Here is a 14868-nt window from a genome sequence, read left to right as displayed (position 1 = left end):
ACAGCTCAAACACCCATCAAACACTTGTACCCAATAACATACATCCACATATAGGACACAACAATATGCCAGGGAAACGGTACAGAGTGAGTGGAGCTCTAACCTTGTCCAGAGGATTGAACCAGTTCGGTCCAGATACGAGGGGGTTAAAGGCTATTTGGTTCTTCTGTGTGCAGTGGTTTAGAGTGGGTGTACTTGGGCCAAACAAATCTGTTACACTGAGCAAATAGCTGCAAGGCTCTGGGAAAGGGGTTAGGTGAGGTGACGGAATGACCAAATGTGACAGCAAGCTCACCAATCAACAAATGAAAACAATAACAAAATGTTTACGGACAAATAGCACCAGTAATTACAACATGGGAGTTGATCATAATAAATGACCATGAAGCAAAATTGTGAAGAACAGGAGATCAAGGGGAGCGATATGTGTATCTTCTTCACATGCATTTATTATTCTCTCCACTTCTGTCTTCTTACTCCTGCTTGAGTATTTCCATCGGGTCTATTGTTCCTCTTTTCCTCTAAACACCTGGGGAAACGAGACATTCAATTTAGTTTTCACATGCAAATAATATTTACCACATCCACAGAAAGTTAAAGAACTTTTAAAGTTGTTATAACTGACAAGTGTTTCACTTTAGTTGTGCATTGAAAGTTCGTATATTTCGCCTATCTAAGCTGAAGGCCAGCTTAATTTCCGAGCTCTGTTCATAGCTAAACTATTCACAGCCGACTAAAGTAGCAACTAGTTAACAATGCCAACTGAACAATAACGTTATCAATAACATAACGTCATAGCCAACTGGTTTCGATACAATACATAAACACATGTTACAATTACGTTAAAATAGAAATTAGCAAAGTTAAAATGTACTCAATGTAACTGTGGTGTTTTCGATTAACCACAAATGGCAAACAATGCGTAGTTAGTAACTTAGCGGCTGAAGTCAGCTTGGAACATTGAGTTAGCTATTTGTACATTCGAACGAATCACTTCAGACAAATAATGGGTGCGTGTTCATGAAGAAAACTTGAGTTTCATTTGAAGTTGCGCAAGAACATTTACCTAATTGAACCAGTTTGTTAAAATGAACTACCGTATTTGCAGCCAGCCAACTAACCTAGCTGAACAACGGAGGTAAATAGCTAACGTTAGATGAGTAACCATGAAAATCAGTGAGCAGCCCTCTACCCGCCCCGACTCGCAACGCGCAGGATACATCTCAACTTTAGGCTGCTGCTTTGGCCTGCACTTCTGCTAGCTAAACGTAGCTAACATGGTTGCACAGTGCGCGGATGTTACTAGCTTGCTAATTAACGAGCTAGCTAGCTAACTATCTTGACACAATCCATGAGAAATTAGCATTATATTAATCTTAAGCAGTGCAATTTATTATATTGCAGTATAACACGTTTGCCTAAATAATTGTGCCAAATTTTACACTTACCTTTTGTTGAAAGCTGGTCGCACTAGCTAGCCAGCTAAGTAGCCAGCTAGCCAGCTACAACTTAGCTAGCTGGTAGCTGCAAATTTTGCGAAATTGGAATGTAACGTTAGCTAACGTTAGTTAAATCCTGTTTTTAACAACATATGCGTGTATTTCGCAATGACCTGTATATCTCCAGGTTTCTTCCTTGCAACTATATGTTGAATATTTGCTTGAACCACGTTTAATTATAATTTCATCTGACCAACGTTCGCTGCGAATATTTTCATAACTCGCTTTCTCGTCTTGTTTGTGTTTTAGAAAAATGGCCGTTCTCCTTGCATTATTTGACAGCTGTTTTTTTTTTTTATACCTCTATCGGAGAATTCAGGCGAACTAGTTGTTGGTGCTTTACCGCCACCTCTCTGACTGGAGAGGGACAAACACGCCCCCCCCCCCCCCTCTCTCTTTCACTCTCTCTTTGACACCTTATTATGTTGGGCCTGTATGCATTCCTATACAAAGGATAGCCTTGTCTATCTATGGACAGATAGACTCTGTATGCTCTCGTTGGCTGGCCCTCGCTTCATATTCGTCGCCAAACCCACTGGCTCCAGGTCATCTATAAGTCTTTGCTAGGTAAAGCCCCACCTTATCTCAGCTCACTGGTCACCATAGCAGCACCCACKCAGTAGCACACGCTCCAGCAGGTATATTTCACTGGTCACCCCCAAAGCCAATTCCTATTTGGCCGCCTTTCCTTCCAGTTCTCTGCTGCCAATGACTGGAACAAATTGCAAAAATCACTGAAGCTGGAGACTTACATCTTCCTCACTAACTTTAAGTATCAGCTGTCAGAGCAGCTCATAGATCATTGCACCTGTACATAGCCCATCTGTAAATAGCTCATCCAACTACCTTATCCCCATATTGTTTTTTMTTTTTTTTGCTCCTTTGCACCCACAGTATCTCTACTTGCACATTCATCTTCTGCACATCTATCACTCCAGTGTTTAATTMCTAAATRGTAATTACTTCGCCACTACGGCCTATTTATTGCCTTACCTCCCTAATCTTACCTCATTTGCACACACTGTATATAGATTTTTTCTATTGTAAATGAGAACTTGTTCTCAACTGGCCTACCTGGTTAAATAAAGGTGAAATAAAATTTAAAAAATAAACAGAGAGAGAGACTTTCAATTTCAGAGACAAGTATACTGACAGCTTCCACTGCATCGCTTCTTGAGCACTTTTCTCCGTGGTTTCTTGCGTCACTGAGCGAGCTCAGCCGCTGCCCTGGGTGCTAGTTGTGGTGATGGTGGAGGCAGAGGTACAGGAGAACTACTCACCTGAGTGTCATGAGTGCATGTACATGGGCACAACACCACTGGGACTTGAGGATAAAAGTCTGAAGAAGATTTGCCAATGCTACAACGGCAAGCCACGTTTTGTCACCCTGTATGATACCCTTGGCCACATTCCCGTCTACTCAGCCTACACCTTTAAGCACTCTGACGGCACCAAAAAGGTTCATGTGCCCTAGATGTATGAGCCACAGGTATTTTTACAGACTCCTGTGGCTAACAGGATCTCTGCAACCTTGCCTTGTGCTCGTGCCTACAGATGAATGAATCAGTTTCACTGTCATTGGCTACAGTAACAACTCTATGGCCTTTGTGCAAATAGAATGAATAGTGAGAAATATACTGTTGTGTTAAGAATGTGCATCTAAAGAGAGATTCCATGAGGGTCCACTGGCTGTGATTCCTTGAGTACAACTATTCTGCTTTCCTTACTAATCCTCAGCTCTCTATCAGCTCTCCACAGTGTCTGATTTTGGGGAGATGCAGCCATTTCCTCAAGGCGACCTCCATCGCAGTTTTAAGGATGCTCAGGCGGTGCTGGAAGACTACTCCAACACTGTGAACTTTGAGCATGGCCACCTGAACCCTGACGAGCACCAGTCTGGCCACAACGACAAGGCAGCCACTTACACCTTGACCAACGTGGTGCCTCAGGTCCGGGAGTTCAACATCGGCCTCTGGAAGACCCACGAGCACACCATCCGCCACCGCCTCGACAACTACTGCCGCAGCACCGCCTTCGTGGTTACTGGTGTCACCACTTCCGGGAACATGATCCGTCGCCACAACATTGACCGCGTGGCTGTCCCTGTCTACTTGTGTTCAGGCCTACTGCTGCATCGACTACGACCACAACGCGCCCTTTGAGGAGCGCTKCAAGTGGCCCATGGACTCAATGAGAAAGAGAGGCCTGAGGTGGTGGAGATATCTGTTCAGCAGCTGGATAACTTCCTCAAGAGTGTCACCTTTGTGGACAAGACCTTTCAGATCTTCTATGATAACTGTGTGCAACCTGATAATGGCCTGCACATGCCTTGACACTATACTTAAAATTATGTGTTGTGTGATTTACTTGACCTGTAATGTAATGTAATGAATAAGGAGGTAAATCAGATGTGTTGTCTTTCATAAATACTTGCGGTTCGCTTCATCCATTTCTTTTCTCTCAGGACACGTATATCATGATCTTTTGCCTCATATATCGAATGTATAGCCTCACTCACTCACTCACTCACTCACTCACTCACTCACTCACTCACTCACTCACTCACTCACTCACTCACTCACTCACTCACTCACTCCCTCACACATTCTCCTTTGTCTCTGATACCAGTCTATACCATGGAAGTTCTTGTGTGCGTTATCTGTCTGTGGTTTTGTGCTAACCTACTATTACCACTGCCTTGCCACTGAAACTCACCTGATGTTGAAGGCCATTTGTTCTCCACAAAGAGAGATTAGAGAGCAGGTTTTACATTTTACAGCATTTTAAGCGTAAGTGGAGGAGAGAGGAAAGACTGAGATGACAAGACAAAAAAGAGGGTTAATGGCAGAATGCTTTGCACAGGAGGGTTCCACACAGCTCAGTGTAATTGGTCCTCTCTGTAGATTGTAGTGTTCCATGGGAGTGGTCTTATGATAGGTGACAGCCAATTCAAGGCCTGTCATACTCTGATTTGACAATCCAAGGAATTGAATGAAAGGCAGCATTCAAGAATATGTGAAAATGTGATATACTGCCTAGAACGTGACGTAATCCTATAGTTTATAGAGTACCACAGTATGAGTCATAATACCCATAAAACTTAGCAGTCAAACACGGAAATGATTCCAATAACTTTTACACCATTAATGTTTTCCATATGGGATTTTCGAAACACTTAAAATAAGGGTGTGTTTCGTGTAGGCTAACCCTGGTGTGACATTTTGATAACAGTGTATATCCCTCTCGGACAAGATGATTTTTATCGATATACTTGCTTGTATTTATCCCCCCAAATAGAAATGCTAATTAGCTGTTAATCTGGCTATCACACAGAATGACAAATCCCATGATGATCTGGACAAGACTGCCGAATCGAGGCAAAGGTATCTCTGGATTAACTAGCTAACTTTAGTAATGAATAATTGGCTAAATTTGTTTAAATTGATAATTCTGTATTTGTATTTGTATTTATTATGGATCCCCATTAGCCATACTCTAAATACTCTTCCTGGGGTCTGGTAAAATTAAGGCATATATACCATTTTTAAAACATTACAATACATTCATAACAGATTTCACAACACACTAAATGTGAACTGTCTTCGGCAAGTTTTACATTTACACAATACCTGTTAGCATAGGTGTCAGCTAGAGATGACGTGCAGGAGTTTGTAGTCCTGCATGATGTCTACTTTGATGCTAATTATAATTTTAGAATTTGAGAGCAAATAGAGCTGAATATATTGATAAAAGTCATCTTGTCCGAGAGAGATGTCACACCAGGGAAAGTCTACATGAAACACAGACCTTGTTTGAAGTGGTTCTAAAATCCCCTATGGGAAAAATTATACCGGAAAAAACGATTGGAACTGTTTCAGCGGTTGATCGCTAGGTTTTATGTGTATTATGACATGTCCACCAGTGGTGGTCGGTGCTGTTTAAGATTTTTTTTCATGAGCATGACCTTATTTTTATTACAGCATATTGGATGACTGTAATTCATATTCGATTCACCCAGTTCAATGTAACATCGATAGTGTCACAAACATCGTCAGGGAAATGACCGGACCAAGGTGCAGCGTGGTGAGCGTACATTTTTCTTTATTAAGAATGTCGCCAACAAAACAAGACACACCAAAAACAAACGTGGCGCTTACTAGGGCTATACAGGCCACTAACAAAGACAACTACCCACAACTAAGGTGGCAAAACAGGCTGCCTAAGTATGATTCCCAATCAGAGACAACGATAGACAGCTGCCTCTGATTGGGAATCACACTCGGCCAAACACACAGAAATACAAAACATAGAATGCCCACCCCACATCACACACTGACCTAACCAAATAGAGAAATAAAACGTCTCTCTAAGGTCAGGGCGTGACAGATAGGTTTAGGCTACTACATGATACTCAAATTTCCCTATAGTCATCATTAGGTTGCTACAACCTAGCCTGTGAATGAAAGTTTACAATATAGGTGCACAGGTCGAGAGAAATTTGAGTAATCAAGGGGACAGACAGTGAGCGACACATTCAATACCACCTTGCACACTCTTGCCTGCATCTAGCTAATCTAGGTTTTAATCATTAGTTTAATAGTTGCAAACGAGGGTTTCTGTTGAACAAATTCAGGTATGTTTATCCCCGTTTTGTTCCGTTTACTTCCGTTTAGAACGTTTCTCAACAGAATCGGCGGAATTAATACACCCCTGATCCCATGCAAACACAGTTCACTTTCATAGCAGCCACATACAAACAGCATGATCACTTTGATTGTTGTAGCTATATTTCCTTCTCGCATCTACACACTCTCCTCCTTTCAACTTTTCCCTTTGGTTGTGGACTTCAGTACATAACATATCAGCTGTCTGTGACCAGTTGAAAAAAACTTTCCAAGTGAAACCTTCATATCATAACTGCTAACCGCTACACACAGCCTATATAAATATAGCTAGCTCTCTCTCTCTTGCTTCTCCTTCATTTTTTAAGAAATWAATTTGTTCAAAACTGTTCAATTATTCTCTTTCTCTCTCTTTGAGTCAAATAGGCACCACATTTTATGCACTGCAGTGTTAACTATCTGTAGCTTATGCTTTAATTACTAGATTCATACTCTGATCATTTGATTGGGTGCACAAACATGTCAGTTCAGGCTGCAAGAGCTCTGATAGGTTTGAGGATGTCCTCCCGAAGTTGTCATAATTACTGTGTAAGTCTATGGAAGGGGTGAAAGCCATGAGCCTCCTAGCTTTTGTATTGAAGTCGATGTACCCAGAGGAGGATGGAAACTAGCTGTCCTCTGGCTACACCATGGTGCTACCCTACAGAGTGCTGTTGAGACTACTGTAGACCTTCAAAACAATGTGTTTCAATAAACTATTTGGTGGCGTGAATATATTGAGTACAGTTAATTTRTTTTGAATGTTTCACTATTGTTATGAAATTCCCTGAGGATGATCCTCCCCTTCTTTTTCTGAGGAGCCTCCACTGGCATCCACTGTGGGGCTCTATAGCCTCCCCAGTGAGTGTACTACCTCCTCTGCCAAGACAACACTGAGCTCACTAAGCTGGGACTGAACAGGCTGCCACCAGGTGCTGAGGGTAGGCAACAACACATCTGCCACGCTGACCCTCAAAATAGGGGGCCCTCAGGGGTGGGTGCTTAGTCCCCTCGTGTACTCCCTGTTCACCCACAACCGCGTGGCCGCTCACAACTCCAACACCATCATTAAGTTTGCAGACGACACGACGGTGGTTGGCCTGTTCACTGACGATGATGAGACAGCCTATAGGGAGGAGGTCAGTAACTTGGCAGTGTAGTGTCTGGACAACAACCTCTCTCCAACGTCAGCAAGACAAAGGAGCTGGTGGACTACAGGAAACAGAGGGCAGAGCATGCCCCCATCCACATCGATGGGGCTGTCGTGGAGTGAGTCAAGATATTCAAGTTCCTCAGTATCCACATCACTAAGGATTTATCATGATCCACGCACACCAACACAGTGGTGAAGATGGCACAACAACGCCTCTTCTCCCTCAGGAGGCTGAAAAGATTTGGCATGGGACCTTAGATCTTTAAAAAGTTATACAGCTGCACTATTGAGAGCATCTTGACCGGCTGCATCACCGCTTGGTATGGCAACTACTTGGCATCTGACCGCAAGGCGCTACAGAGTGTAGTGCGGACGGCCCAGTATATCGCTGGGGCCGGGTTCCTGCTAAATAGTTAGTTCAATAGTTAACCAATAGCTACCAGGACTATCTGCATTGACCTTTTTTGCTTTAACTCTTTTGACTCATCAAATAGGCTGCTGCTACTGTTTATTATCTATCCTGTTGCCTAGTCACTTTATCCCTACCTATATGTACATATCTACCTCCATTACCTCATATCCCTGCACATCTACTCGGTACTGGTACCCCGTGTACATAGCCAGGTTATCGTTACTCATTGTGTATTTATTTTTATTTCTCTCTGCATTGTTGAGAAGTAAGCGTTTCACTGTTAGTCTACACCTGTTGTTTATGAAGCATGTGACAAATACAATTTGATTTGATTTGATTTAACAAGGTCTTTATGGCCTTTATGCTTGGTCAAGTCCTGCTCAGGCTGTTCCTCTTAAAGTTCCCCCTAAACTGCTAGATTGATGGTAGCAGTGGGGATAGTCACTCAGGCTGACATTTATTACTGTGTCCTTGTCTGCGTTGGGCTTTGTGTGTGGGTTGCTTTTCTGCTAGAGGTTAAAGTGACCTGGCCTCCTTGTATGTTAGGGTACTACTGCTATATTCTATTATTCCTTCACCACTTATGTTCTTATATTTTCAGCTGTAAAAGTTACAGTAAATTRGCATAAGGCTTTGCTGATTGGACAATAGGGAACAGACCAACGCCTATTCTTGTTATTCACTCACAACACAAATTGGTTGGATAGCAGATCCCTCTGTCACATTATTTTACTCACTTTGCATATCTGGTCTGTGGCATTTAAATTCTAACTCTACACCTGGTCTTTCATTTCACTCTCCTGCAGTCGTTCTGGTAAGAGCCATGCAATTCTCTCCGGGTTGTTTGGTGTTGGTGTTCTCCCTTTTCCATAGTGCACCTAGAGCTCCGGCCACTGTGGTTGAGGACTTCAACCATGTAGAACGATGCAAGGATTCCTTATACATGGGAACCCCACCACGGGGAATCATTGATGCCAAACTGAAGAAGATCTGTCAGCGCTATGCAGACAAGCCACGCTTCGTGACCCTGTACGACCCTCAGAAACGAATCCCCGTCTACTCAGCCTACTCCTTCAAGAAGACAGAGGGAGACCGGCGCGTGGACTACCCCTGGATGTATGAGCCACAGGTCAGTCAAATGCATTTTTGCTGTTGTTGTGAGTCTTAAATGTTATGTTATACGTGTTTTCTATCTGAAAATGATGGTAATGTTAAGTCCCTATTTTGCAGTGACAGGAGTTGAAATGTTATAGCTGTTAACTGATTTATCATAGCCCTTCATTGAACAGTGTATAGCTTCTTTCCCTTTGTTACTATGTAGTCTACAATCGTGTGAGTGATATGCTGATCCTTCTCCCCTCTCTCTCCAGCTGGCAGAGGTTGATGGCAATGGAAACATGCTACCCTTCCCTACCGGCTACCTGCACATGAAGTTTGAGGACAGCCAGGCAGTGCTGGATGACTACTCTGACGTGGTACTGTATGAACGTGGCCACCTGAACCCAGACCAGCACCAGTCTGACCCTCATGACCGTGCCTCCACTTACACCCTGACCAACGTGGTGCCAGAGATCAGAGAGTTCAACATTGGGCCGTGGCGTGAGCATGAGGAGCGCATCCGTGTCCGCCTCAACAACTACTGCCGTGGCACCGCCTTCATCGTCACAGGGGTGACCACTACAGGTCACATGATTCGCCGGAACAACCAGGACCGCGTGGCCATCCCTGAGGACGTGTGGACTGCCTACTGCTGCACTGACTATGACCGCAACGCCCCCCACGATGTCCGCATCCGCTTCCCCTCCCAGGCTGCCCTGGCCAAGAACGCCAAGGAGGGCAACACAGTCCACGAGATAACTGTCCAGGACTTGGAGAACTTCCTGAAGACCCGGATGGACGTGGACCAGAACCTGCAGCTCTTCTATGACAACTGCATCTCCCCCTCTCCCCTCCCTCTGTACCTCCACCACACCATCTAAAAGCTCCCCAGCAGCTACCATACACACCTACTCTGTGTACTCTGTGTATCTTAAATGTGTATGCTCAGTGCGCTAGTAGTTTTTATAATGATTAAATATGATGTACACTGGCAGTTTGTTAAAAGTTTTGTACTTGTAACAGAACATTCATAGCATTTTGTCATGCTTTGGATATGCTTTTATTATCTAAGATCTGCTTTGCAAATTACTTCTGTTGTAGCGTAGGGTAATTGTCCCTTCAAATTACTTATGTTGTAACGTAAGCTAATTGTCCCTCCAAATTAATTCTGTTGTAGCGTAGGCTAATTGTCCTTCCAATTGACTTCTGTTGTCGCGCTGGCTAATTGTCCCTCTATTTTCTGTATTTGTAGCACTCTTTTTAACTGCAATTGGCTTTGCCTTTATCTGTCCCCTTATAAAACAGCTCAGTGGCATTCAAATACAATGGTTTAGTGTGTCAACCATTCTTGGAGAGGTGTTATCTGCTCATAGTTGGAAAGTGGTTGTAAAATGGACTATACCATCAAAGGCTGTAAAGAGTGTATCTTCTTTGAATAAAACAAATGAGTTCTCTGACAGGTGTCATGTTTTACTGTTTCAACCAGTCACACAGAATGCTACAGTATAAAACCAACATTTCAGGTCACAATTATGAAAAACGTATTATTACAGTTATGAACACATCTTTTCATACATGTTTTGGGTTTACAGTCCCCATTCTCCAATCATAGTAGCTTTATTATGGTTATTACTGTGTTATTATGTATAACCTGTCCAGGTTAGTGATAGTTAGCATCAGAGTACAGGAACATTATGTATCAGGTCGTATGTTTTCCCTTTACTCCATGAACTAATCCAAAACTACTGTTTCCAAAGAGAAGGTCCTGCACACTTTTAGGACAGGTTTTTTTCCTTACCATGTGACTTGGCTCTAATTTATGCCTCATAATTAATTTACCTCTCAGATTACTCTGATTGACACATTAAAAATCGTCCTCCAAAATGTGCCCATAGCTCAGACAGCCCAACCATCCTCTCAGAACATGTTGAGCTGTGTGGTCATTAAACTAAGTGTTTGTGCGCATGGGTGAATTTGAATGAATGGTGTCTGAGTGGATGCAGTATAGCAATTTTTACATTAACTTTCTCGTAAACTAGAGCCACTCATATCTTCTATTACTTTTATTACTTGTTCTTTTTTACTTGACTTGACTTTTATTGTTATTGATTAATGTACTGCATTGTTGAGGGAGCTAGCGCATAATTATTTTGATGCACCTTTTATACCTGCTGTAAACAAATTAAACTTGATTTTATTTGATGATGAGAAAGGCCTCTCCTTATTAGGCGCCTACAGTTCTCAGTGCTTTTGAACATGTGACTCGTATAAGTTTCCCCACTGGATGTGGGAATGGTTAGAACTGGGAGCATCAGGCTCCCGGCCAATCCTGTAACATTGCTTTGCATGGGAAAGAGCCATTAATAAGTTTAGTGAAAGTAACGCTAACACTGACAGACTGCTAAATCCTGATGAGACTGACAGACTGCAGAATCAGTGACAGAGGAGTGTGAAGGTATCAGAGCAGTATTAAATACAGGGATATTTCTTTAGAGCATGAGGTCAACTTGGCGGCTGTCTTGGTATGCTATTCTGAGTATGTTCCTGTGGGTGCCCTGGGCCTGGTGTGGTGTGGTGGAGGACTTTGACCATGTGGAGCACTGTAAGGACTATATGTACATGGGCATACCACCACGGGGCTACCTGGCGGGCAGCAACCTGAAGAAGATCTGCCAGATCCTGGAGGACAACCCCCGATTCGTCACCCTCTATGACCCCCGCAGACACATGCCCCTCTACTCTGCCTACACCTTCAAACGGTCTGACGGGGAGAAGAGCATGGACCAMCCCTGGATGTACGAACCACAGGTGAGTTGAGGTCTGAGGACAGAGGGAAGGTAAGGGAAGTTAATCATTGTAACAACTGTGTTTTTTTCCCAGTGTGAGAATTCACATGTCTGTAACTACAATTACGTTCTCATATGAAGGAGACTAGTCTGGTACCTTAGATATGGACTTGAACGATATTCAAAAACTGAAGCTCACTGTCTTGATCAGAGAATGAGTGAGCCTTTGTTTTTCGCATACACCCTCTATCTTCCTTTAGTAATAGCATGAATTACCGCAATAAATATAGAGCTCTTTAATTTCACCTAATCACAAAAGTAGGTTATAATTTAAAGATAATCTCTCTCTCTCTTTCTAGCTGGCCTCCAGTAAATCCAGCAGTAATATGGAGGTCTACCCACAGCCGGCTCAGATGCACATGCGTCTCATGGACAGTCAGGCGGTGCTGGAGGACTTTACAGACGTGCCCCAGTATGTGCGTGGCCAACTGAACCCAGACCAGCACCAGTTGGAGCCCCTCGACAAGGCAGCCACCTACACCCTGTCCAACGTGGTGCCTCAGATCAGAGAGTTCAACACTGGCCCCTGGGCCCAGCATGAGGACCGTATCAGACGACGTCTCAACAACTACTGCCGCGGCAATGCCTATGTCATCACGGGAGTTACCTCGGCCGGGAACATGATTCGGCGAGACAACCAGGACCGTGTGGGCATCCCAGAGTACATGTGGACGGCCTACTGCTGTCCAGACTACGACCACAATGCCCCCTACCTAGAGCGCTACCGCTTTCCTGTGTTTGGGGCCTATGGTCTGAATAATAGGGTCAACAATGCTGTGGTGGAGGTGCCTATCAAGACCCTAGAGACGTTTCTGAAGGGACGGATGGACGTGGACAAGAACTACCAGATCTTCTACAATGACTGTGTGCCTGATGACATGTAGCCATACTAGAAAACGTTTTGTCTATAGCTGTAATGGTGACGGACATAAAAGCAAGGTTTTAGTATTGTGGGATCAAATGGTATATGGTGTGGATGTATTTATTCATACATACACTAGAGGGAGCTTCTGTCAAACTTCTACGTTTACATTGTAGTTACTGGCCCAACGCTCTTAACCACTAGGCTACCTGCAATCCACTACTTCTGTGGTAATCTTTCTTTCTTTTTGGGGGGGGGGGGGGGGGGGGGGTAAAAGAAACTTGACCTGTATTTTGTCTACATTTTACTGTCAATAAATGCAAGTAGACTGACACAACTATGTAACTTCATTCACTTTAGGAACCAGAACCAAGAATGTAGGTCAGTGGACAGGAAGGGGTTTTAAATGCATCCCATTGGCAGCATTGACCGGACAAAAGGATTTTAGATGCTTCTCATTTTTTTCATTGCTAAGTGGTTCGTATTTGGTTCCTCTGTCCTTATTGGCACATGCAATCTTTTGCGTCTAAAAAAATCCCTAAAGCTATATGAATAGGTCTCTATTTTTACAACTGCAGGTCACCCCTAAACAATAAAAAGACATATGCTACACCTATAGCCAATTTTCACTCCTGGATTAGGAGAGTGTGGTATATTGAGGCATTTTTTTACTTTCAGCATCACTACAGGGAAATATAGTATTATTTCTAACAAAGATATCTACATATATTTCAGSATGTTGGGTATCCCTGGAAATAATCAGAATTCATGTAAACATAACAGTTCTGAAAACATACCGTGCCCCCAAAAAGTTGTCTCTTGGCACAATTTACCCCGGGTATGAGGTAAGTTGAGCATAGGGACAGGGTAAATTGAGCCACCTTGGGGTAAGTTGGTGTGGTGTCCTGTGACAGTGGGCGATGGTAGGTCAAAGTTTAATTCATGGAATGGGGGTGTGGTATATTGTATATCTTAAATGTATGCGTCACACCCTGGCAGGGAGGATCTGTGACTAAAATGGCTCAATTACCAGACTACGCCAGTTTCTGTTTAATACAGGGAACACTTCAACCAGTGAAATGCTGCGTTCAAAACAACTGAGAACTCGTAACTGGGAAATCTCTGACTTCCGACTTCAGTGCGTTCAAGACAACTGGGAACTCGAAGAAAAAAAAAGGAGCTCCGACTGTGAAAATTCGTTTTTAACGGACATCCAACTCAGAATTCCAAGATGGGAACTTAGGCCTCTTTCTAGAGCTCTGACTTTCCAACCTCAAGATCACTGACTGATTCGACCTTGTTTTTTTCAGGGTTCCCAGTTGTCTTGAAAGCACCATAAGACACACAGGTTTGTGATGACAGGCCACCAATTGGATTGGGTCATGAGCAATACAATGGACCAGGCAAAACTATATCAACAATACCATTTTATTACAAAGATCTTTCAGTTACAACATTCCAAACCAACTGGCCATATTCTGTTTCAACTTTGCCAGTATAAATAACCACAGTCAATGATACATATGATGATGATACACACCCCTCTGGGAGCAAGAACTACAAAATAAAAAACGACAGCCGACAACCCAAACTATTTTTAGGACGGATGCCACTACGTGCTAGCTCCAACCAGAGCTCTGTAGTTCAGACCTTTGTAGTTTGGATGACAACTTGTATCTTGCACTCCAGCGCCTCGGACGTACTTGACCCAAACACAGGTGCACCAAAGGTTAAAAAGGAGGCAGAGGGCGTGAACTGCAATGAAAGAGAGAGTAGTTTAGGGATCCTCCAATTACAGGAGGATCATACAAAAAAGTGAATTCTATTAAGCACCGCAAATCTCAGAGTCAAAGTACACACATGCAATCAGCAATTATTAAGGCCAGTCATTGGTGAAAGCAAGCATAGATCTGTGAAAATTCAGTTAAATAGGAAAGCTAAAGTCCACCCTATGTCACATGCCTACATTCAGATATAGATATCTCTGTTCAATATCACTTACCCTATCAAAGGTCAAATGTATCAAAGGTAAAAGTACAAATTATTTCAAATACCTTACATTAAGCAAACCAAGATGGCACAATGTTCCTATTTTTTTGTTGCCATGGGCACACTCCAACATTTAGACATTTAGACATAATTTACATAATGTAATTTATTGCGTTTAGTGAGTTCACCAGATCAGAGGCAGTGGGGATGATCAGGGATGTTCTATTGTTAAGTGTGTGAATTGGACCTTTTTCCTGACCTGCTAAGCAAAACCTAAATGTAACTAGTACTTTGGGTGTCAGTGAAAATGTATGGAGGAAAAAGTATAAAAGTAAAAAGTTGTAAAAA

At 43.0% G+C, this 14868-nt stretch overlaps 3 protein-coding genes and 1 pseudogene across 4 annotated transcripts in view; 3 read left to right on the top strand and 1 right to left on the bottom strand.

The window, feature by feature from the left end:
- The window catches only part of LOC111964133 (GRB10-interacting GYF protein 1), a 38783-nt gene extending 37018 nt beyond the window's left edge, over positions 1 to 1765 (bottom strand). The window contains exons 1-2 of one of the 2 annotated variants that reach the window (XM_023987871.2): positions 1449 to 1765; positions 104 to 529 (exon numbers count right to left, since the gene is read on the bottom strand). The gene's annotated coding sequence lies outside the window, so the exon portion shown is untranslated. The remainder of the gene's footprint in view (positions 1 to 103; positions 530 to 1448) is intronic. The other variant, XM_070443637.1, reaches the window with a different exon arrangement.
- On the top strand, positions 66 to 3832 carry LOC111963699 (endonuclease domain-containing 1 protein-like; annotated as a pseudogene).
- Positions 3833 to 8516: 4684 nt separating this feature from the next.
- Positions 8517 to 10135, top strand: LOC111963666 (endonuclease domain-containing 1 protein). The gene is made up of 2 exons (XM_023987181.2): positions 8517 to 8854; positions 9096 to 10135. Exons 1-2 carry the CDS (start codon positions 8549 to 8551, stop codon positions 9702 to 9704), a joined length of 915 nt encoding a protein of 304 aa, XP_023842949.1. The 5' UTR covers positions 8517 to 8548; the 3' UTR covers positions 9705 to 10135.
- A 1101-nt stretch (positions 10136 to 11236) lies between these two features.
- Positions 11237 to 12637, top strand: LOC111963698 (endonuclease domain-containing 1 protein-like). Its single transcript, XM_023987204.2, has 2 exons — positions 11237 to 11631; positions 11969 to 12637. Exons 1-2 carry the CDS (start codon positions 11320 to 11322, stop codon positions 12551 to 12553), a joined length of 897 nt encoding a protein of 298 aa, XP_023842972.1. The 5' UTR covers positions 11237 to 11319; the 3' UTR covers positions 12554 to 12637.
- Positions 12638 to 14868: the final 2231 nt, after the last annotated feature.

This window comes from Salvelinus sp. IW2-2015, linkage group LG5 (genome assembly GCF_002910315.2).
Source record: "Salvelinus sp. IW2-2015 linkage group LG5, ASM291031v2, whole genome shotgun sequence".
In the NCBI taxonomy this organism is placed as follows: domain Eukaryota; kingdom Metazoa; phylum Chordata; class Actinopteri; order Salmoniformes; family Salmonidae; genus Salvelinus; species Salvelinus sp. IW2-2015.
Note: the sequence above shows the minus strand (reverse complement) of the source record. Positions and strands in the feature narration are given on the sequence as shown.

What these genes read in the sequence shown, in the direction of transcription:
- LOC111963666 (XM_023987181.2), top strand. Translation starts at nt 8,549, where the DNA reads ATGCAATTCTCTCCGGGTTGTTTGGTGTTGGTGTTCTCCCTTTTCCAT. An exon ending in CCTGGATGTATGAGCCACAG is followed by an intron (nt 8,855 to 9,095) that starts GTCAGTCAAATG and finishes CTCTCTCTCCAG; the next exon opens with CTGGCAGAGGTTGATGGCAA.